The 24,236-nt window shown below is 44.0% G+C and overlaps 2 protein-coding genes and 1 pseudogene across 2 annotated transcripts; 2 read left to right on the forward strand and 1 right to left on the reverse strand.

The window, feature by feature from the left end:
* The first annotated feature begins 1,468 nt into the window (after positions 1–1,468).
* Positions 1,469–7,549, forward strand: LOC105419254 (leucine-rich repeat-containing protein 15). The gene is made up of 6 exons (XM_029836623.1): positions 1,469–1,497; positions 2,377–2,545; positions 2,628–2,785; positions 6,577–6,745; positions 6,828–6,990; positions 7,257–7,549. Exons 1-6 carry the CDS (start codon positions 1,469–1,471, stop codon positions 7,547–7,549), a joined length of 981 nt encoding a protein of 326 aa, XP_029692483.1.
* Positions 7,550–7,885: 336 nt separating this feature from the next.
* LOC101073653 (cytosolic phospholipase A2 gamma-like) lies at positions 7,886–13,264 on the reverse strand. Its single transcript, XM_029835962.1, has 14 exons — positions 13,169–13,264; positions 12,868–12,917; positions 12,460–12,570; positions 12,038–12,180; positions 11,591–11,777; positions 11,332–11,437; positions 10,970–11,110; positions 10,508–10,570; positions 10,282–10,419; positions 10,016–10,168; positions 9,848–9,931; positions 9,103–9,257; positions 8,702–8,873; positions 7,886–8,514 (listed from the first exon to the last, which is right to left on the reverse strand). The coding sequence occupies exons 2-14, from the start codon at positions 12,895–12,897 to the stop codon at positions 8,270–8,272; spliced, it is 1,728 nt and encodes a 575-aa protein (XP_029691822.1). The 5' UTR covers positions 12,898–12,917; positions 13,169–13,264; the 3' UTR covers positions 7,886–8,269.
* A 4,361-nt stretch (positions 13,265–17,625) lies between these two features.
* LOC115249800 (ornithine decarboxylase-like) lies at positions 17,626–23,809 on the forward strand (annotated as a pseudogene).
* The last annotated feature ends 427 nt before the right edge of the window (positions 23,810–24,236 follow it).

Genomic DNA, 24,236 nt, shown 5'->3' on the forward strand with positions numbered 1-24,236 from the left:
AGCTGAACACCCAGGAACCTGTAAGATGAGACTATTTCCACATCTTTCCTACTAATGCAGACTGGGGAGGGAGGGGACTTGCTTTTTCTGAAATCCACCACCATCTCCTTCGTCTTGGTCACATTGAGCTGCAGAAGGTTCTCCCTGCTCCACCTAACAAAACTCTCCACAAGGTCCCTGTATTCATCCTCTTGTCCATTCTCCACACACCCGACTATGACTGTGTCATCCGAGTACTTCTGGAGGTGACATGTCTCAGAGTGGTACTGGAAGTCAGCTGTGTAGGTGGTGAACAAAAATGGGGAGAGCACAGTTCCTTGAGGAGCTCCTGTGTTGCTCATCAGGGGGTCGGACACTCAGCTCCGCAGTCTCACAAACTGTGGTCGACCTGTCAGGTAGTCCTCGATCCAAGAAACAAGGGGAGCATCCATCTGCATGTTCTCCAACTTAGCCCTCAGCAGTCTTGGCTGGATGGTGTTGAAGGCAGAAGAGAAGTCGAAGAACATGACCCGCACTGTGGTGTTTAGTCTGTCCAAGGAGGAGTAAGCCCTCTGTAGCAAGTATATCACTGCGTCATCAACCCCCACCTTGGGCTCATAGGCAAACTGCAGAGGGTCCTGAAAGGGGCTCACCAGAGGTCTGAGGTGTGACAGCACCAGCCGCTCCATGACCTTCATAATGTGGGAGGTCAGTGCTATTGGATGGGTCTTCTTCGGCACCGGGACCAGGCAGGATGTCTTCCAAAGCACTGGGATCCTCTGAAGATGAAGGCTCTGGTTGAACAGGTGCTGCAGTATTCCACACAGCTGCCTGGAGCAGTTCTTCAGCACTCGTGGGCTGATGCCGTCCGGTCCAGCAGCCTTCCTCTGGTTGAGCCTCTCCAGCTCTCTCCTCACCTGGCCAGACGTGAAGGATAGTCCTGTCGGGGGGATGGGTGACATGTTGGAATTTATGTGGGGTGTCAGCAGGGGGAGGGGGAAGAAGTTGGCAGAGGTGTTAGGGGCTCTGGGAGGTGTGAAGGGGACCCATTGTTATCCAGAGGAATATTGGGACCGCTGGGGGAGGGGGAGCTAGAATCAAACCTGTTGAAAAACTGGTTCAACTCATTAGCTTGGTCCACGTTCCCATCAGCTGAGCGTATTCCTTTCTTCTGGAAGCCAGTGATTGTTCTCATCCCACTCCAAACATCCCTGGTCTGGTTCCTCTCCAGTCTCTCCTCCAGCTTCTTCCTATAGGCATCCTTGCTCTCCTTCAGTCTGCGTTTCAGTTCCTTCTGTACACTCCTGAGCTCAGCCGGGTCCCCAGCAGTGAAGGCCCTCTTCTTCTTGTTCAAAAGGGCCTTCAGGTCACTTGTCACCCATGGTTTGTTGTTTGGGTAACAGCGTACCTTCTTGGTGGGGACGGAGTTCTCAGTGCAGAACTTGATGTAGTCAGAAACACAGTCTGTCAGTCCATCCAGGTCCTCACCATGTGGTTCACATTGCTGTTGAACTACAGGTGTGTATGATGGGGAGAGCAGCACGAGATTATGATCAGACTTGCCTAGTGGAGGGAGTGCAGTGGAGGTGTATGCACTGGTGACATTAGCATACAGTAAATCCAAAGTCTTCCTGTCTCTCGTGCTGCACTGGACATACTGATGGAATGTAGGGAGAGTGGGCTTAAGGGAGGCATGACTGAAGTCACCTGTGATGAGGAAAAAGGCTCCGGGATGTTTAGTCTGCAGGTCAGCCGTGACAGAGTGAATAACATCACAGGCCGTGTTCGCTTTACCGGTCGGAGGAATATAAACCGTGATGGCGATGACATTAGTAAACTCCCGTGGCAAATAGTATGGACGGAGTCCGATAGCAATAAGTTCCATGTCGGGACTGCACACGCGCTCCTTGACGTGAATATGCTCCGGGTTGCACCACCACAGTAGCAGTAGCAGAAGTAGTAGGAGCAGCAGCAGCAGCAGTAGTAGTAGTAGTGGCAGTGGTAGCAGTAGTAGCAGCAGCAGTAGCAGAAGTAGGAGCAGCAGTAGTAGCAGTAGTAGTAGTAGTAATAGCAGCAGCAGTAGTAGTAGTAATAGTAGCAGCAGTATCAGCAGTAGTAGTAGCAGCAGTAGCAGCAGTAGTAGCAGCAGTGGTAGCAGTAGTAGCAGTAGCAGCAGTAGTAGCAGCAGTAGTAGCAGTAATAGCAGCAGTAGTAGTAGTAGTAATAGTAGCAGCAGTAGCAGCAGTAGCAGAAGTAGTAGCAGCAGTGGTAGCAGTAGTAGTAGCAGCAGGGGCAGCAGTAGTAGCAGTAGTAGTAGTAGTAGTAATAGCAGCAGTATTAGTAGTAATAGTACTCGTGATTACATTCCCGTTTCTCCTTCCTCTGTCTTCTTCCCAGTCTGGAGCATCTGGACAGCATAGAGAAGCTGGACCTCAGCTGGAACCAGCTCTTGTGGGTTGGCTCTGGCGTATTCACAGGCCTCTCTCGGCTCAGACAGCTTTACCTACACAACAACAGACTGTCTGTGGTGCAGCAGGGGAGTCTGGATCTGTTGCCTGGCTTAGAGGTATGTGACGGAAAGACAGCTATACGTATATTTACAGTGCTTCTGTCCCTCCATCCCTTTGATGTTCTGTCCATCTGGGCAGGTGCTAAACTTGAGTAACAACAACATCTCCTGGATAGACGGCGAGGCTCTAGCGCCTCTCTACAGCCTTGCTATCCTCGCTCTGGAGGGAAACAACCTGCATCATCTCAAGTTCAAGACATTCCTCAGCCTTCATACATCGGCCACACACATCACGCTGTCAGGTTTCCAAAAATCAACTATGCTCTCGCTAAAGAGTCTCGAGCTGTTTCAACGCTTAGTGCTAATCTAAAACTGTAACATAAAGGAACAGCATATAATGTTTTTTTTAGCTAAACACTACACCATACACACGATAATGGTAACATCATGGTGGAATAGTGATTCCACAATTTCCTCATAGCTTAAATAAAAGTTTGCTGTTCAATTGTCTTCAGCATTTCAAAATAAATGTAGTTTTCTCAGGTGTGAAACCAACAAAGCATCCTGTACACAGTCACAGTTCTACCTCTCCCCATGCTCCACCAGCCAACCCCTGGAACTGTGACTGCGAACTTCACCGCGTCTTCAGCAAGATCCTCTACGTCCGCCACCTCCACATCAGAATCAGAATCAGAAACAGAATCAGATTTATTTATTGCCATTGTTCATGTAGTACACAGTATTACACAAGCTAGGAATTTGTCTCGGTGTGACGCTGCAACATTCAACATAGAGAAGACAATAAACACTAGAATAAGATAAATAAGATAAGACATATATATATATAAATAGTAAGGAATAGGTAGTGTGTATTCCTATAATGTGCAAGAGCAGCAGTTAAGGTTAGAAGTCCACAGTGCAGGTCAATGCAAAAGTAGTGTATTGTTCATGAGTCCAACTGGCTGCTGTACATGCTGCTTCAGTGATAAGTCACTTGGTGTTCAGCAGCCTGATGGCAGAGGGGAAGAAGCTGTTCGTGTAGCGGGAGGTTTTGGTCCGAATGGACCGTAGTCTCCTGCCTGAGGGGAGGGGGGAAAACAGTCCGTGACCAGGGTGGGAAGGGTCGGCCGTGATTCGACCTGCACACCTCCGGGTCCTGGAGATATACAGGTCCTGGATGGATGGAAGCCTGCAGCCGATCACCTTCTCGGCAGCGCGCACGACGCGCTGCAGCCTCAGTCTGTCCCTGACGGTGGCGCCAGCAAACCACACGGTGATGGAGGAGGTGAGTGGCTCCCACTTAAGGTCCCGGGTGATGGTGGTGCCCAGGAAGCGGAAGGAGTTCACAATGGTGATGGGGGAGTCCATGAGGGCAAGGGGGGCAAAGGGGCTGTGACTTTCCTGAAGTCCACAATCATCTCCACTGTTTTCTGAGCGTTCAGCTGCAGGTTGTTGTGTCCGCACCAGGACACCAGTCGAGCCACCTCCCTCCTGTAGGCAGGCTCGTCGCCATTGGAGATGAGCCCGATGAGGGTGGTGTCATCCGCAAACTTGATCAGTTTGATAGACTGGTGGCTTGAGATGCAGCAGTTTGTGTACAGGGAGAAGAGCAGGGGGGAAAGTACACAGCCCTGGGGTGATCCAGTGCTGATGGTGACAGAGTCCGAGACAGTCTTCCCCAGCCGCACATACTGCCTCCGATCCGTCAGGAAGTGAGTGATCCACCTGCAGAGGGAGTCAGGCACACTAAGCTGGGACAGCTTGTCCTGTAGCAGAGCGGGGCGGATAGTGTTGAATGCAGAGCCGAAGTCCACGAACAGGATCCTCACGTAGGTTCCCGGGGAGTCCAGGTGCTGCAGGGTGGAATGAAGGGCCAGGTTGACCGCGTCGTCCACAGATCTGTTAGCTCTGTAGGCGAACTGCAGTGGATCCAGGAGGGGGGTGGTGATAAACTTGAGGTGTGGCAGGATCAGGCGCTGTAAGGACTTCATGACTACAGAGGTGAGCGCCACAGGTCTGTAGTCGTTAAGCCCGGTGATCCGTGGCTTCTTGGGGACAGAGACGATGATTGAAGTTTTGAGGCAGGCTGGCACCTGGCACGACTCCAGGGAGGAGTTGAAGATGTCTGTGAAGACAGGAGTCAGCTCCTCTGCGCAGTGCCTCAGGGTGGAAGGAGACACGCCGTCCGGGCCAGGGGCCTTGCGCGGGTTCAACCTGGCGAACTGCCTGCGACATCCTGTTCACTGATGGTGAATGAAGGGGGGGAGGAGGGGGGAACTGGTGGTAAGTGATGGGGGGGGGGGGACTGATGGTGAGTGATGGTGAGTGGAGGGGGGGAGGAGGAGGGGACTGCCTTTGATGGAGTGAGGTCCATGGGGGCAGTGACACTGGGGGGAGGGGAGGTGTTGGGCATGGCTGACGAGGTGTCAAAGCGGGCATAGTGGAGGGACAGACTCTGACAAAGGGCTTTGTCGTCCTGACCCTTTGAAGCCTGAGGCCTGTAGTCGGTGATCTGCCTCAGGCCTCTCCACACAGAAGCAGAGTCGTTAGCAGTAAACTGCTGCTGAAGTTTCTCCGAATACACAGATTTAGCTCTCCTCAGTTCCTTGCTAAACCGGTATTTGGCCTCTCTGTAGCAGTCTCTGTCTCCACTTTTCAGCGCTGCTTCCTTTTCTTTCCTGATCTGTCTGAGTCTCGGTGTGAACCAGGGCTTGTCATTGGAATAACTCACCCTAGTGCGCATTGGTAGAATGCACTCCTCACAAAAGTGGATATATGAGGTCACAGTGTCCGTGTACTCATCCAGATCATGTGTGGCCCCTTTAAACATGTCCCAGTCAGTTGTGTCCAAGCACGTGCGCAGCTCCTCCACAGCCTCACTGGTCCATCTCTTCGTGGTGCTCACGGCTGGCTTTGTTAGTTTCAGTTTCTGTCTGTATGTGGGGATCAGGTGGACCATCACGTGATCAGACAGTCCTAGCGCAGCACGGGGGACGGCCCGATACGCGTCCTTCACTGTGGTGTAGCAGTGATCCAGCGTGTTCTCTGCTCTGGTGGGGCATTTGATAAACTGTTTGTACCTGGGGAGCTCGTATCTCAGGTTGCTCTGATTAAAGTCACCAAGCACGATAACCAGAGCGTCGGGATGGGTCCGCTCCACTTGTTGAATACAGTCCGCGAGCGTGCGCTGAGCCTCGCGCGCGTCCGCGTCTGGCGAGATGTAAACAGTGGCCAGAATGAATGAAGCGAACTCACGCGGAGAATAGAAGGGTCTGCAGTTGATGAAGAGGTATTCCACAGCAGGAGAACAGTGCTGGGAGATCACAGTCACATCAGTGCACCAGTCGCTGTTGATGTAGAAGCAGACTCCACCGCCTGCTCTCTCGCCAGGTCGCGGTCGGCACGGAACAGCTGGAATCCCTCGAGGAGGAGCGCGCTGTCCGGTGTCTCTTTCCTGAACCAGGTTTCAGTGAAGCAGAGAACACACGAGGTGGAGAAATCTTTAATCCGCATCAGCAACTTCAGATCGTCCATTTTGTTACAAAGTGAGTTGGCGTTGGACAGAAATATCCCAGGCAGCGCCGTGCGCGAGCCTCTCCTGCGTAATCTCGCCAGGGCACCGGCCCGTCTTCCTCTCCTCCGCCGTCTCACCTTTTGGACCAAAAAGTGAACCAGGTCTGGAAGTAAGTCCGTGGGGGTGAGAGTCCTGATGTTTAATAGCTCTTCACGGGTGTAAGAGCAGGCAGACACACAATTAACAAACAAAAATAGACAAACAAGAACGCAGCGAGACGCCAAGGCGACCGCTCTGGGCGCCAGCAGCAGCAGTAGCAGAAGCAGTAGCAGCAGTAGTAGCAGTAGTAGTAGTAGTAATAGCAGTAGTAATAACAGTAGTAGTAGTAGTAATAGCAGTAGTAGTAGCAGTAGTAGTAGTAGTAATAGCAGTAGCAGCAGTAGTAGTAGCAATAGTAGCAGCAGTAGTAGCAGTAGTAGTAGTAGTAGTAGTAGTAGTAGTAATAGCAGCAGTATTAGTAGTAATAGTTCTAGTGATTACATTTCCGTTTCTCCTTCCTCTGTCTTCTTCCCAGTCTGGAGCATCTGGACAGCATAGAGAAGCTGGACCTCAGCTGGAACCAGCTCTTGTGGGTTGGCTCTGGCGTATTCAGAGGCCTCTCTCGGCTCAGACAGCTTTACCTACACAACAACAGACTGTCTGTGGTGCAGCAGGGGAGTCTGGATCTGTTGCCTGGCTTAGAGGTATGTGACGGAAAGACAGCTATACGTATATTTACAGTGCTTCTGTCCCTCCATCCCTCTGATGTTCTGTCCATCTGGGCAGGTGCTAAACTTGAGTAACAACAACATCTCCTGGATAGACGGCGAGGCTCTAGCGCCTCTCTACAGCCTTGCTATCCTCGCTCTGGAGGGAAACAACCTGCATCATCTCAAGTTCAAGACATTCCTCAGCCTTCATACAACGGCCACACACATCACGCTGTCAGGTTTCCAAAAATCAACTATGCTCTCGCTAAAGAAAGTCTCGAGCTGTTTCAACGCTTAGTGCTAATCTAAAACTGTAACATAAAGGAACAGCATATAATGTTGTTTTAGCTAACAATAGTTATTCCACAATTTCCTCATAGCTTAAATAAAAGTTTGCTGTTCAATTGTCTCCAGCTTTTCAAAATAAATGTAGTTTTCTCGGGTGTGAAACCAACAAGGCATCCTGTACACAGTCACAGTTCTACCTCTCCACATGCTCCACCAGCCAACCCCTGGAACTGTGACTGCGAACTTCACCGCGTCTTCAGCAAGATCCTCTACGTCCGCCACCTCCACGTCGACGACTATCGCAACGTGACCTGTCGGGACCCGCCGCAGCTGGCCGGGTCATCGCTGTCGTGGGTTGACAGCCAGCTCTGCTTGGCGGAAACAGTCACGGTGCTTGTGATCACAGTGACTGTCATGGTGACGGTCGTGGCAGCTGTAGTGATGGCGGAGCGGAACAGGAAGAGGAACAGTGGAAAGAAGTGGGATGCTGAGTCACAGACACAAACATAGAGCCCAGAACTGACGAGTCGTCATTAGAGTGACAAGGTTGCAGCACTCTGACTGATATTAAGCAATTATTTATTTATTCTTTTTATGATCTCTATTAATTTTATGTATTCATCCAAACTAAACAACCATAAGCTGCTGTTGTTTATGTCTAATTTACAGCTCCTCTGGGTACCAGCCCATGGCGTTCCCGTGGAAATGTGCTAAATAATGTATATTAAATCTACCAACCTCAAGTTTCTGGTAATCAATGATAAGTCAGATCTCCCAAAACTCTGATGCTCATGCACCCTTTAATTGGACTTAATTTGTCTTTTTGCATCTGCGCCTATGTAAAAAGTTGGAGGTAGGGTCATGTGATGCAGGCGGCGAGGAAAGGCTGTTCAGAAAGCAAAGTGAGTGCCGTTTGTTGTGCGTGGAGCTGCGGTACCACAGAGCCAGCTGACCCAGTCCACCACTGAACGACGGGCACACAAGCATAGGAAGTGGAACACTATGGGAAGGGGAGTTCATGTTTTATGGTCATATATCCACATATGCCTCAATAACAAAGAAGAGGTGATTCTGGAACAGATTTAATAGATTTTATTGATCTTTAAACTCCACCTGACAGCATCAGCATCTATTCTTGAGTATAATGATAATTAAAGAGGAAATTGTGATTAATTCCAAACAGACATGATTTTGAGCACCAAAAAGAAAAGATAAAGAAATGTGTGAGGATTAAATCACAGTTGCATCCATCACTTTTAGAAACACGTTTGCCACGAGTGACATTTCTACTCTGATATGTGTGGAGCTGCGGCGGCTTCTGCGCTGAATGGCCTTTTCCATCTCTTGCACCAGGATCGTCTTGTTCCTCTTGATGTTGTCCCTCGCGATGTCCAACAACTCGTTCATCATGTCGTTGTTGTAGGGAAATTGCAAGGTGCAGAACTTCTTCATCTTTGCCTGCAATTCTTTTGCATCTATAGGAAACAGTCAAAAACTGCTTAGTTTTCTGAATATGGAGATTAAAATCTCATTGTTTTGAAGCCTGGACACACGGCAATCAGAAATATAGGACAATAAAGGACAAATTCAAAGGGAAAACTGTTCAGGGAATCAGGCCCACGGCAGCAAAACAGGACTGTCATGGAGGGAAGGGAAACAAACCTCTGCAGTTGGCTCTGTTGAAGAGCGGCATGTAAACGATGGTTGGCTCCTTCTCCTTCCCCTCAAACACGTAACAATCTTTGGGCCAGTCTTTCTCCTTCTTGATTTGGTCATCTATCTTTGGAAAAGGCTTCCCTTTGTCCAGTGCATATTTCTTTGCAAGAGTCAGGGTCTGGAAAGCAGAAACAAAAAAAAACAACAACCGTGAGGTGAACATGATGTTTGTAGGAGATGAATGAAGTTCGATTTCACCTCGGGGAGCACAGGGAAAACCTGATTGTGTTTCCGGATTATTGGAAGGACTGATCGGTATCAGGAAAAAGAGAGCTGCTGTACAAATGACTGAGCTAACGGAGATGTTTTTGATCAGACAACTGCTGTTTGAATGCATTTAACTGCACCTCAAATACTTCTCCAGCACTGAAGTCTGGTGCTATGATGAGGTCAATGTCTCTTTTCGCTCCAAGAAATGGAGGGTAGGGTACGTTCATCCACAGCCCAGCATCGATCAGGTAGAAGATCTCTTTGGAACAGAGGGGAGATGGAATGTTGGCATCTGTCAAAAAGAGAAAACAAACATGTGTTTGTACTTTATTTTCTTTATCTTTGGCTTTCTGGTAAATTCCTGTACAACATTTTCATGAGTGAAACATTTCCATATAGATGCTTTTAGGATTTTAAGGTTTTAGATGAAGCCCAGCTCACATGTCAGGTGTAGGCTTATTAAAAATGGAATTGCACCAATTTCACTTCAATCAATTAATCCCTTTTTTCTGATTTACTTTATGAAATCTTTCCAGCTGTGCAAAGCCAACACATAAAAACTCACATTAAATATTAAAAATCAACCTAACCATGAAACTCATATGTTACTGTTGAAGGTTTAATTAAGTGGCTCTTGTCAGAAACGAAACCGTTAATGTATGTCCGTATAAAAACCTTAAAAGCTGTGGCTCGTATAGACTTTGAGGCTGCTGCTACTGTCACAATCATGATCAAGGTGAATTTCTGCCATCTCTACTTAAAGTGTGTTTTGGATTTTGGTAACATTGGAATTTGTTAGTTTTTTGCTTTGTTTTTGTCAATTAAGTTGGTATTTAAAAAATTTAAAAAAACAACATATTAAAAAAAAAAGCTCCGTCTCACCATGTGAACAGTAGAGGAAGTTGTTGGTATTTCCCCATTCCCATTTTTTAAGTAGAGGTGGGAGTAACTTCAAAAGCTTCCACACTAAAAGGGAAGCAGGTGCAGAAAAAGGATAAATTACTTTGGCAGGTTTGATCTCTGTTTGAGCAGTTAGGATGTAAATCTTACAAAGGTAACATTTGCTGTGATTTACAGACTGCAAATTTTCACAACAAAGCTCCAGCTCTTCGATCAGCAGTGTGTTGTTTTCCTGGCAGACAGTTTTTCCCTCCTCCAAAGAACTTGTTTTCAGCAGATTAATGTGACCAGATTCTATGATTTCTGCAAAAAAGAAGAGCATCAATTTAAAGGTATCCCAGCTAAAGGGAATCTAAGGGGTTGATGTGACTATATAAACGCGTCCAGCTTCACTTTACTGGGTGCATCTTCATCACCTTTTAGCTTTTCCTGAAGTTTCTCCAGGATAGCCAGAAGCTCAGGATCCGTAGTGGTGCGTTTGATCAGGTTTAAAATGTGATCAATGGCCACATAAATAAGGTGGGCTTGAGTAGGAATGTCTCCAAATTCAGCCCCTGCAAAATGTGCACACACACAAAAGCAGAATGTAACCTCAACAGGAGCTGTATCCTTGCAGCATTTAATATGAAAACATCAAACTACCTCTGAGACGGAGCAAGTGATGGATGATTGTCTGCCCGTCCGCCAATGCGCTGCCACAAATACCTGCCGTGAGCCACATGAATGATGAAAAGCGTGATTCAGGCGAATAAATAAGTGCCCGTGTTGAACTCCTGCAGCGTTTCACTGTGTTCTTCTTGCTGACTTTGCAGGTTTTCTTAAAAAGGTTGATGTCTTGTGCTATATATCAAAAAATGTCAGTGGACCAAGCAGTCACTGCCTACTTTAATTTTACAAGAGTTTCATCTGAAACTTTATTTCACTGTTCGCTGTCTAAACAAATCCCAGTCCAGCATTTGTCCAGTGCTCACTCTGATTTTTAGGGTTTTTCCTCATGTTAAAGTAAAACAGACATTTAAATGGACATTTCAATCTGACAAACAAGAGTTTTTAATCTGGGCGTGACAATGATTCCTTTTACTTCAACAATTTGCAAACAGTCACCTTGAAGTTTGAGCACGTCCATCTCTGGCTTCTCCTCAACCAGCTTTCCAGCACAGAACCTGCTCCCCAGATGAGCCGTTTTAATGAACCAGTCCATGTCAGTCAAACCAGACTCATGGGGACTTATTTCAAACCAGTGCCCTGAAAGTTAGAGACTCAGTGAATCACTTGACCGAAAGGACTGGGTCAGCAATTGACAGATTATGGTCTTGAGCATGTAATAAATGTGACTTCACCTATTTAATAATGTGAGCGTATATTTAATCCATCTACCAGTAAAATCTGGCCCTACCCTGACACATCAGAGGTAGTACACCCTCCTCTGTGTGCCACAGATACCAGGGAAGTGCATGTGATGGTACCGTTTTCAGGCTTGTCTGATGTACATTCCCTCTCTACAGTGGAGTAAATGGGATACGGGTTGGTGGCACTTCTGTTGGCATCCCCTGAAAGATGTCGAAGATCCAGCTGGAGAGATGCAAAACATTACATTGTGAGGAACTGCATTATACTCTGTTTGATGGTGTTTCATTTAAAAAACTAAATTTACGCACACACACACACACACACACACACACAAACACAGGGGAAACTGTATGTTTTTGCATGTTGTGGTGGCACCTGTTTCATTATTTGAGTGGAGATTAATACAGCCCAGATGTCAGTAAGAGAAAATGTCGTTTCCTCTGTCCTGTCATCCAGCCAGGCCACAATCTTGTCCAGTGGGACTCCAGGACCCTGCATTGTAGCAATTATTTGGTCCACACCAGTCCGAAGATCTTCTCCGCTGTAGAGGGAGGCCATGGCCCTTTTAGAGTGCAATAAAAGACATAGAGTTAAAATAGAAATAGTGTTGAGAAGAGAACTTTTTGGGATAGATTTATTACAGAATTGACATCTAGAGTATCACAATTCTATGAAAATCATTCTAGTTTGTTCTTTTTAATGAACCAGTCCATCAGACAATGTCTCAACTATTTTCTTTGACAGATAGTTCTTCTAACCCTCCGGTTTCTGTGCTTTGACTTGCATCTCTTATCAACCACTCATAAGCATGAGTACTGTTACCATGTCGACCCAGAGATTCCTCCAATGTAGAGCAGTGTGTCGAACAGACCCTCTTTCACCAGTTGCTGGATGGAGCCCAACATTGCCACGAGTGCCCTCTCTCCTCCACCCGAGCCCAACAGAGCGATGTGAGGGACAGAGTCCTGGTTGGGAAACCCATATGAGCGACGGCCGGTCGATGTTGACAAACCCATCGAAGGAGAAACGAGGATGAAAAGTGTCAAACCAACAAAAATTTAAATTTAGAACTTCTTTGCTAAACGAACTTAGTACTATTAAGTATATTAATGTTTGAAACACATGAGTGTGTTTCAGAGTAATATTTGTCATGTTTTCACTCATTTCACTTGATGTACTTTATCTGCTGGCGAATCATTGCTTCTGGGGCTTATAAATGTTAAATATCTGTCATGCATTCTTACCTCAGTACAGTCTAAACCCAGCCTTGAAAATGACTTCTGAATTCTTTTTTTCCTTTCAGAAACACAATTCTGTTCCCCAGGACATAGGGAGTCAGAATGATGATTGACATTCTGGAAAAAATGAAGGAAAATCTCAGAATTTGAATCAACACAAAGCAACAGCCATGTTCTGGCAGCTCAATCAAAAAATCAATGTATATGTGCTTTAATGTTGTGCTTTATATTCTTCTTCTGTTGAAATAAAATAAATACAGCAGTGGATTTCATTTTGATGTGGTTCTGTAAAAGAAGAATTTAGTGAACTGAAAATGTGTCAGAGATTAAACAGACTCATAGTATTTTAGTACCTCTTAGTCTATAAAACTCATATTAAATCAGCAAAACAAGTCCAGGTATCTGACCACTTACCTCACAAGCACTGGCAGCAGTTTTCTTCATCTTGTTCTTGGTTTGGGCTCCTAAAGTACAAAAGAAAGTCAAAGAGAAGACAAGTGAGTGCCAACAAGACTTGACCTCAGATTTCATTTTTATCATCACAAATCATATGTAGCTATTTTGATTTACTCGTTGTTCCAAAAAGGTTTTGCATTAGGTAATATTTCACATAAATATTTCCAAAAATTAAACCTTCGTTAATTACGTTTAGCAATGATCTCTTAATCTGTAGGAAATAAGGACGTTCATTAAAACATTTATTAAAATGACGCACCGCTAATGCTCAGGTCTGGTCGTTGGCGTGGAGAATGCAGTAAATGCTTGTGATCAGCAAACGTGTGGAGTTTCCTTTTATAGTACAGAATGAAGAGGGTATGGTTTTCTCAAGAAAAATACCAGATTCTGTTTAATGGGTGTGTTAACATCGCAACAGTAATTCCCAAGAAAACAGTAACAGCTTATCTGATACGTCCACAATATCTGCCTTGGATTTGCTACACATTAATGGTTAACAGCCATATCAAAGTTTACTGCTTTCGGTGATGTTTTAACAGGAAGTATTGGTGCTATGGATCGCTTGTAACATCATTCTGATTAGACAAAAAGGAACTTTATTTATACTTACAGAGGTGTCATAACGCCTCACAATGCATAAAACAGCACAGTAAAGCAGGCAATATCTTCTTTCTTGAAAAACATCTTAACCTCTGAGTTAGGGTGATACGGTTCCTCTTCTGCTCTGTCTATAGGGAACAGTTATTCTCATCTCTCACACCAGACTGGGCCATCGCTAACTGGCTCAATAAAATCCAGCACAATTAAGAAGGGTTAGAAGTTTATGCATTTCAAAGTGGCCTTAATGGGAGATAAGTGAAATTGCTGTAATCTTCAGATCTTCTACAGGACCTTGACGTCCTAAGACCTTCTTGTAATTGAGAGAAGAAGATGGCCTCTAACCCCCACCTGAAGCCAATAGAGCAATGTGTGGACCTCCATGCTGATTATGTGATGTAGAAATGATGAAGACATTATGGTTTAACACAAATGAGCATGCAGGTGCTTGACTCACTGTAAAACTCACTGGCGCTGATACGATTCAGCTCCCCATATTATGTAATTATTAAAAGGGTATCAGTGATTCTTGTTGTTCTGTGGAAACTTTCTGGCAGCATACCAGAGCTTTATAGTAAAAAACCTGCTGGGAAAGTTCAAGCCATCAAGGGTCTTGGGCCTCAATATCTTCTATGCTAAACTGCTACACTAAATGATGATGAAGTACTTGGAACACATCATGAAATCAAATTGTGCATGTCAGGTTTTCTGCTTACAATAATTGTGTAAGAAAAGATAAAATCCTGACATGACAACAGCATTCATCATCGGTGTCAGAGTCCTCAGTAAAAGGGAATTTATGAGGTTATTGTGGAAGAGTGAGAGAAATAAACTGATAATTCAGTGTGCAGGTGCATCACATTTTATTGATTTAAAACAGCAGTAGTAATGAAAAACCATATAGTCTGTGTCTACAGAAGGCTGATAGGAGGTACCTGCGGTGTCCTCCATTCGATATCGTTGTCTTCTGCTTAATATGTGTGTGTGAGTGAGTGAGTGAGTGAGTGTGTGTGTGTGTGTGTGTGTGTGTGTGTGTGTGTGTGTGTGTGTGTGTGTGTGTGAGACCTGCTTACAGTGGCTGTGGTCCAGGTGAGACTAGGGATGTTACAACATTTGAGAAGTTTTGATTTAAGTTTTGCATTTTCTCAACTCCCCCTCCTGACTGCAAGTCTTTCTCTGCTCTTTCTCACAGCTGTCTCATTTCCAAAGTGCCTGCCAATATCCAAAGATATTGCTTTTATGGAATTCTCCATCTGGGAATGAGTTCTGTTGGAAAATCATTTGCCCCTTTTGAAGAGGTGGCATATTTTGTGATGGCGGTGGTAGCTCAGTCTGTTGGCAGCTGGGCTGAGAAGCAGAGGGTTCCCAGTTCAAGCCCCAGTGCAGACAAAACATGGACAGTGTTCTGCTAGTAGGGGAACGTGCCCGAACACTTTCAGAGCACTGCCAAGGTACTCTTGAGCAAGGCACCGAACCCACAAATTCTCACATAGACTCCTACCTTCGCCCATCATGTATTCTCCCCATGACTCCGAAAGAAGATAAAGCAGTTAAAAAGATGAGAGGAGGCACGGTTGGTAGGGAAAAGCTCCAAACCATTTAGAAAACATGTCAGCAATTGCCAGGCAGGACCTCTTCCCTTCACTGGGAGTTAGCTAAATGAAATTCATCATGACATGTTGAAAAGGTCTGTGTGGAGGTGTATTTGCAGAAGGTTTACATTTGTTTTGGTAAATACTGAAAATGGTTTTGTGAACCAATTTTGTAGTACCAAACACCATCCTTCTTTTGGCGGATGGTTCAACCCATGGGTCATCTTAGCAAAATAAGGGAAAATGCACATGGCAGACAAGGATTGGTATGAGGGTCATACCAGACATTATGAGAACAACCCAAAGTTTTCCATCAGAAGGAGAAGACAGAGGAGAGATTAAAAAGAGGGGCAGGAGGGGAAAGAGGAATGGAAGGGTTAGGAATGGTATGTGTAGGGAGAGCTAAGAGAGGGGGAAGGAGGGCAAGCAGCTGCTTTATCCGCAACATTCAGCTTTGTGTTGCCCTGAGAAACAGACGCACAAGAGGAAGCGGGAACTGGACACTTACAAACATCAACCTGAGAAGTGAGAATGGTGTCAAGTAAGGCGACTTACTTGTTGCAATAGAGGATGCGTTTACGGTCAGATTTTAGGAAGTTTTAGTCCATCTAATGGGAACCAAAATCATCAATCTCACCTCCGCCATAACTTTAATCGAAACAGGAGTCACTTTCAAAGTTCTCAGAAATTCTCCAAGGTGATAAAAAAAAGTGCATAGGATTTGTAACCACTTTCAGGAGATTTGATCAGGATTTGGACATCTCAAAAATGTCCTGGAGGATCAGTGGTCAGCTTGAGATCCCATATCTAATCAAATAAAGATGTTCAGAGGGTCAAAGTCTAAGTTACTGTTGTGAGTTTTATTCAAACTTTTGCATTCAAAGTGGGTACAGAAAAACACTCAGAAACCTGCAGAACAACATGAACAGCAATTCAGAGTAGATGCTATTGAGGCCCAATAACTGATCTCCCTCACATGAATTCTTCATTTTGTTCTTTTCTTAACTTAGTGTGGCAGGGCGTGGCCTGCCCTCCGAACAGGTGCCATATGGAGGTAGTGCCTTAATTGGTGGGTGGGGAGAAAAGTAGTTTAGTTGTTTTCCCCCTTCGACGGTACGGCGGGGTTGCGGATTATCTGGGCGGTTCGACCAACAGAATCTGTTTCACAGAGCGAGCTGTCTGGCAGCGCCAAGAAGGTTGGTGCTTCCTCCCGCCTCGAACGCTTTGCCGTAAGGGCACGCGCGCTAGTTTGCACTGGGCAGGTAAGGCGCAGCAATGCGCGTCACTGACTTCCCCCACTCGGTTGATAAATGTTAATGGGGCTGTTCTTGTTGCAGTTGGCTGCCGGCTGACGTCAGTGGGTCGCGTTGCCCCAGCGGGAACCCTTCACGGAGTGGTGGCGCCACCAAACACAGTGGGCACGGACTACCTCGCGTACTGGACCCACTGCTGCTTTGGCTCAGTCCGGCTTTCGGGACTCCCTCCTGTTCTCTCGCGCGCTCTCTCTCCCGCTCCCCTTCGCTCGGAGGAACGGCGCTGAGACGTAGTGGGGCCGCCGAGGCGGAGCTATTGCCTTCATTTTAGACTCTTAACAGTGTGTGTAAATTGTATCAACTGATATTTACTCCTTTTAGGTTTTGTTTGTTCGTTTCTTGTTTGATGTTGTGTTCTTTTTGGTCACAATTTATTTGCCTGTCTGTGTGAGGTGTCCGTGCGGGTGTGCTCGTCGCTTCTAATTGTTACCGCTGGAAATTTAATTGTTCTCTTTTCTTTGTGGACAGGTGCTGCGGGCCACGGCGGGGACCCAACCCCTGGTGGAGGGCGTTTTCATCACCCATCGTGTGTAGTTTTGTTTGCAGTAGCACGGGTGTTTTTAGTTTGTTTATCTCCCCTAATTGAGTTTTACCTGCCGGTGGGGCCCCAGCCCTGTCCACCCCTTTTGTTTAACTTTTATACAGCCGAGTTATATTTTGTTGAGTATTGGATTTAATAAAATTGTAGCGCATAACCCTCAATCCTGTCTCTGCCTCTGGAATAGAACTTTATCTGCGTGTGCCTGTTCTCCGGTTAATTCCTGGGGTGAAATTCCCCAGGTGGCGTTGTCGTCAACCGATACACCTCTCTCCACCCTGCCACATTAGCATGACCTCAAAGGCTTGAATTGTCTCAGCAGTGTGACGTGTTGGATATGGACCCAATAGCAGTACACTTGAGCTCAGGATCAATTGGTAAAGTCTTTATTAGAATACAGCAAACACAGTAGCAAACTCGGATTTGATCGAGGACTTCAGGAAACAGCCCTTTCTTCAGACCAGTGGCCCCAAAGGAGTCTCTGGGTTTAGGATTTGGGGAAGGGAATGGGCTTACTCTTGGTGGAACGGTCAAGGGGAGGGGTCCAGAACCGGACGGCAAGGCAGAGGAACCGATGAGGGGCAAGCGGCAGGCGTGGTCGGAGACAAGAAGCAGGTAGGTTTTCCGGGGAACAGGTGAGGGCAGAACAAAGACTGGCAGGGTCGGTAACAGGAAATCAGGCAGGAAAATAATGCTGGAAAGTATTGCATTGAAGCTGAAGAACAATCTGGCAAGGAGTGTGAGTGGCAGGTAAAGTGGAAAACTACTGAGGGCAGGAGGGAAACGGGTCGAGGGATCATTTTTTTAACCTGGTAGGCTCCCAGAAAGTTTCCACTGAATTTCTACACTAAAGGACTTCTACATTTGTAAATTACTTCTACAAGCCAGCGAATGAGAATCGCTCCAAATGTGAGGTACCAACTGTTTTCAGGGTAAGAGCAACCAACTCATGTCCACTTCTCTCAGTAATTTCAAATCTTTAATGCACAACCTTTAATAATAACTAATCACTAATGGTTTATTAATTTTATATCTTAAGTGAAAGCAGATGCAGCCACCAAACCTGCTACTCAACTTCTGTAAATCGGTTACTGGGAGATGACAGTGTAAGTTAGTTTCTTCCTTGTCCTCTACTTTTGGCTGGTTTAATCTGGTGCTGAAATGCAAAACAACTTCTGTCTTAGGGAACACAGAGATTTTAAGTCACACATAAAGGCAGTCGCGATAGTTAGCGATTTACAGTGTTGTGCAGCGCACAGAATTGGTGAGCAGGGACATGAGTTACTTTGATGATAGAAACGCAGCATTATGTCATCTGAATAATTGACTTGTCACCTACATAGCTTACTTCTCCAATTTTAGCCATGTCTCATCTCCATATTTATGGTAGGTGTAAGTTAGCTCCCCTGTACGTCAGTCCGTATGTCTGAAGAACCCCTGAAGATCTCCTTTGGGCCAATATCCAAGTGAACAGACATTATTTGTATAGAAAGTTCAATAAAGTAATAAAGTTCTTTATATATCACCGCCATGATAAGGGGAGCAGTAGTTTTTTCCACTTAAAGTACTTTAATAACCCCTCCTGAGACACGTGGTAAAACTGACTCAGTGAACAGATACCCAATAAAAAAGCCATAAAGAAAAAACAAACACATTTTATTGCATTTCTTCAGAAAATCCAAAGAGCAAAAAAATAAATATGTACAGACGCATGCACATAAGCCCATACACGCTCATACCTGTGCATCTTTGAAGTTTATGACATGTATAAAGGGAACATAATAAATGGTGAAGGATTTCTGTGAAGCCACAATCTGCAGTCTGAAGATAAAACCCAATGAGATCAGGATCTCTTTCACAAGAGTGACCTGGCCACATTGCTTCTTGCTATTCTTTCAAATGGATTTCTATATGTATTTAGGGAGAAGTACTTATAGGCCAATAAAATTAGGCTTAAAATTACAACCAAAGTCAACTCCATCTGGTTGTGCTTGCTTGGTAATCCATTGTTGCTTTTAACAGGCCTATATATAAATACAATTTTTATGGATACAAATTTCCACTTAGTTTGTAAAAATATAAACAGTTGAGTGAGCATTTTGGTCCAAAAATATATTTAACTTTCTTTCTTTCTTTCTTTACTGTCATGAACTCTTGGTGTTGCAGGAGGAAAACTGTCCCATTGCAGAAATGCAGCATCAGTTGGGTGAGTATGGAACAGAGGCCAGTACCCCCTGCAGGTGCAATGTCTGAATAAATATTAATCTCTCCCTTCTGTCATTTTCCATTTTCACAACAATGAATAAAAGAAAATTTGAATGTACTGGGCACATTTTTGAATTCTGAATTACCAGTTAATCAACAACTGCCCCTTGATTAATCTTTTTCAAGTAAAAAGAATGGAATACCTTCCTTTTTCTATCTTAGAGCGCAGCTGTGAAGACAATTTTTTTAAATGTAAACTGTGACTTAATCTACTTATTTGTGTTTGTGTTTTTCTTCTTTTGCAGCACAATTAATGTCAAAGAGACCAACCATGAATGACGTTTGGCCTGATAAGTGTGGTGTTTACATTTTAGACAAAGAAAGTACTGCCACACGATTCATAGACAAGAAAATTAAAGAGCTTGACTCAATGGTGAGTGAATCTCTAGATTTAAGTTTAATATTAAAATGCAGTTTTCAAATGTGGGCTTTGCTTTACCAATTTAGGACAGTGAAGAACCTTTCCAGGTGCTGAATTTAGACACTCTGATCCAGATGCACCTGAAGTGGCTCTCCTACTTGCCTCGAGTCAAGCCTTTCTATGCTGTCAAGTGCAACAGCACAGAAACAGTCCTGAGGACGCTGAACGCTCTGGGAACTGGCTTTGACTGTGCAAGCAAGGTTCCCGAAAATATTTTACGCATATAAATGCTCTCTCTAACAGGGTGAGATCAGTCAGTTTCTGTCCCCTGGAGTAAAACCTGAAAACATCATCTATGCACATACAACAAAACCGCAGTCACACATTAAATATGCCTGCGCTCAGGGAGTTAATTTAATGACTTTTGACGATGAAGAGGAATTATGAAAAGTTTCCCGTTGTCACCCCAAGGCCAAGTAAGTGAAATAAATTGTCCAAAAACATTGTATGACAACCCTTTTTATTTACATGTATTCAGATGATCTATTCGCCTTTATTTACTGCAAGAATGGTTATTCTTTCATGATACTAAGCTACATGTTTTTTTTATGGCCAAGTCTAAGCAAAAGGTGTAATATGTCACAATTGATAAATTGAATACACACAGGAAATGGAGTTTTGAATATATCATTCCAGACTAGTACTCCGAATTGCAGTGGATGACTCGTCATCCTTCCACAGACTTAGCTCAAAGTTTGGAGCAGGACTCAGCACAACTGGTAGGCTGCTGGAATGTGCTGCAGAGCTGGGCCTAGAAGTTGTTGGCGTGAGTTTTCATATTGGCTCTAAATGCAGTCAAAGTTTGGCTTTCAGACAAGCCATTGCTGATGCCCGAAGCATTTTTGACACAGTGGTAAGTGATGTCAAGTTTTAAGTCATAATTTCTCACATAATGAGTTCCATTATGTATGAAATACAAGTGAAAGTGGGTAATTTGGTCTGGAGGTAGTATAAGGTATATTTGTATTTAATGTTAATCTATGTAAGAGGACATAATCGAAATGAATTAAACTCTTGCAACTACACTAGGTCATCTTATAGATAAAAATTGCTCTTTATTACTACTGGCATCTTCTGTGTTACTTCCTTTTCTCTGTGTTCTCGAACAGAGTAGGAGTACTTTAGTCCAAGGTAACAATTCTTTCAAGTCCTTTCAACAAGAAGGGTTTTTCTCAAAACTAATGAGGACAATTAAAGAGTAAAGCTAATGCCATGTATTGTGTTCAAGGAAAAAAATTGCTTGAATTGGTTTATAGTTATTTAACATCACTTTTAAGATGTGTTATTCTTTATGAAATTGGAACAAGTCCATTGGAGTTTCACTGAAAGCTGTTGTAAGATGATGACATTTCCTCCAGAAACTGTTGGGCTTCCAGTTCAGTCTGTTGGACATTGGTGGAGGTTTCTCAGGGAAAGACTTTCCAGTGACTCTTCAAGAGGTACAGAAAGATCCTGTTGATGTAGCTGGACATGGTCTTGGTCCTCGTGTCCAGGACATCTGATGAAATACTGAAATATTTGGTGTTTTACCTTTCTAGTTTTCAAAAGTAATCAATGGAGCACTTGATGAATATTTCCCATTTGAAAGTGGAGTGCAGATTATTGCAGAACCAGGTCGGTACTATGCGGAATCAACCTTCACACTTGCAGCCAACGTCATTGCTAAAAGGGTCATCATGGAGGATATGAGAAAAGAGGGAGGTATGTTTTTAGTTGGCCTTTGAGCCAACCTAAACACGCTGCACATCATTATAATTGATTATATGAGTCTTCTTTTTTCTTTGCATTAGAATACAGTATATTTGTGCAGTTTAAGTTGGTTTTGTTGAATTGGCTTGCATTAAAGCCTTTATCAGTCACAAAACTATTCCCACTGTTCAGAAACATACAGTTATTGCCGCCGCATTAAAAAAGAGCCCCAATCAAGCGCTTAGACTTCAACAGCTCAGTGGGTTTTACTCTGGATATTTTCTCATCCCAAATAAAGGTGACAGTCTGCTTCCAATCTTGGACTTAGGATGGATAAATGTGTTTTTGAAGGTTCTGCTGTTCAAGGTGTTAAATACCCAGCAGGTTCAGAATACTATGGGTTAGCAGGCACGATGATCCTGTGTCTAAGCAATGTCTGGCACACTGGGTAGTTGACACCATTTCTCAGGCCTATGCTGGCTTTAGTCTCCAAATTCCAGATGATCTGGCAACACACTCCATCAGTAGTGTTACCTCATGGGCTGCATTGAGAGGTTTCTCTGCAGCTTCCTTTTGGGCTACATCATGCATGTCTGCACAATTCTACAGGGTCACTGATGCACCACAAGCCCCCATGAGCTCAGGAGTACTCTCTGTGGCTGGCGGTGTTTAAGATAGTAGGCCCTTTGTCCCTTGCGACACTGATGGTGTGACTCATCTAAGGTGCAGACCGTGTTGATGGTCTGAACAAGGTTGAAATAGATCAGGAGTTATAATTGTGGATCTATGAGACCGAATGATGATCATCACCATATGTTGTTGCTCTGAACAGGCTGAGGTATTCCATGCAAGAGGAGGTGGCTTGGTCACATTGGTGCTTATGTACACAGAGGGCAAAGTCCTGTCACCAGGCACATGACTATGTTGCCATAGGTCTTGGGGATAGGCAGAAAGATGGCATCGTTCAAGGTGTAAACCATAGTGACGGTCATTATTCGATCTCAAAGACCTATAGCTATGTGCATAACTTACATTCATTGCACTAACCTGTGGCAAATGACAAAAACATGCTTGGAATGTATACGTGGAAAACAATGTTTAAAATATTTATTGGTTTCTCCCAAAAAAAGAAGTTCCTGAGAGACTGATGATGTACTACCTGAGTGACGGTGTGTATGGCTCCCTAAATTTTCTTCTAACAGATGGGCAAGTTTCACCCTACCTTCACAGAGTAAGACTAAATAATTTCTCTATGTAAAGAGTGACCACATTTGTTATCTTGTTTAATAATATTGCCTTTAATGATAACTAAATACATGCCAGTTGTGCCAAAATTGATTTAATTATTTCATTTAGGATTACACTTTTACCTCTTGAAAAAAGTACTTTTGTGTTGGTGACTCTTAAAACCCATCTATCATTCCTTGCAAGTTCTTAAAACAACACGAAACAGCTAAATTATCACATGATTCCCTTTTTATTTCTTTGATGTGAGCAGGCTGTGGAGAGCAGTGAGAAGAGATACAGGTCAGTCATCTGGGGTCCGACCTGCGACTACATTGACAAAATCGTTGACAACTACTTGATTCCTGAGCTACATGTTGGAGACTGGCTTCTTTTTGACAACATAGGTGCTTACGGCATTTCCATGAGCACTGAATTCAATGGATTTAAAAGATCAAGTATTTACTCTGTTGTCACGAATGAGACTTGGCACACCCTCAACCTTTCCTCACAGTAACAGCTCATTGCTACAGTATCCTAAAAATCTTTCTATTGACATATTAATATAGCTATTTTCCAGATGATTTATTAATATCTATTTTGACAGATTATAGCAGTTAGTATATTGTAACTTCATCTCTCCCCAAAAGGGCTGGTGTGGGGAGTCTCATCCTTGTCTTGATGTTTGATTCTTGATGTTTCAGATTCTTCACACTAACCTCCATCTTTTTCTTTTTTAACTAAAGTACTGATAAATAATGCTTGGATAAAAATGTGTGTGGGTTAACCCTCCTCAACAGTTCACAAATGAGACTTGGCACACCGTCATCCTTTCCTCACAGTAACTGCTCATTGCTACAGTATCCTAAAAATTTTCTATCAATATCTTAACACAGCTATGAAGGCTTTTCATTTACAGCAATTAATATAATGTACCTTTTAATTCTACATCTCTACATCTGGGAGAAGGTTTTCTTATCATTATATAAATGCGTGATGGTTTCAGACTCTTGTAAACATCTTGTTTGTTTTTTTACTTAGACTGGTGGTAATCACTATGTGTGGGTTAATCCAAATGTTTTTCCAGATATGTTTGATGGCAAACATATATGATGTCTGTTGGCTGACAGAGCTATTCATCTGTTCTTCACATGATAGAAATACATCATCTGAACGTTTGTCCGGCTCTTTTTGACTGTAACTTCATGATTCAACATTTAACTGTGAACAGACAGTTACATTAAACTTGTTTCACCTTTAACATAAAGCGTTTGTCTATTGCTAGTTCTGGTGAAATGTATTCACGTTTCCACTGTATATACAATAAACTTTGAATATAAAGTAACGTTTCCAGAAACTCAGGCTAACTGCACAGACTTCCTTTGATTTCTTTGTAATGTAAAAGGGTTAAACTGCCTTTATTTGTGTCCCTTGACATCGACATTGGTTGGTATGTTTTTGTCTGTCTCTCGACAGGCTTGGTACTGCCACACGATTCATAGACAAGAAAATGAAAGCCCACTTCACAACACAACTTATGATGATAATATAACCAAGATGGGTGAGTGGGTGTAACACATATATACACTTTTTTGCATGTACCCACAAACCTGAATTCTTGTTCATAGTGAAGACTTCATAGCTGTACAAATTAGAGTTGCATTCATAAGAATTTGGACTCACTTTAT

This window comes from Takifugu rubripes, chromosome 5, assembly GCF_901000725.2.
Source record: "Takifugu rubripes chromosome 5, fTakRub1.2, whole genome shotgun sequence".
Lineage (NCBI taxonomy): Eukaryota > Metazoa > Chordata > Actinopteri > Tetraodontiformes > Tetraodontidae > Takifugu > Takifugu rubripes.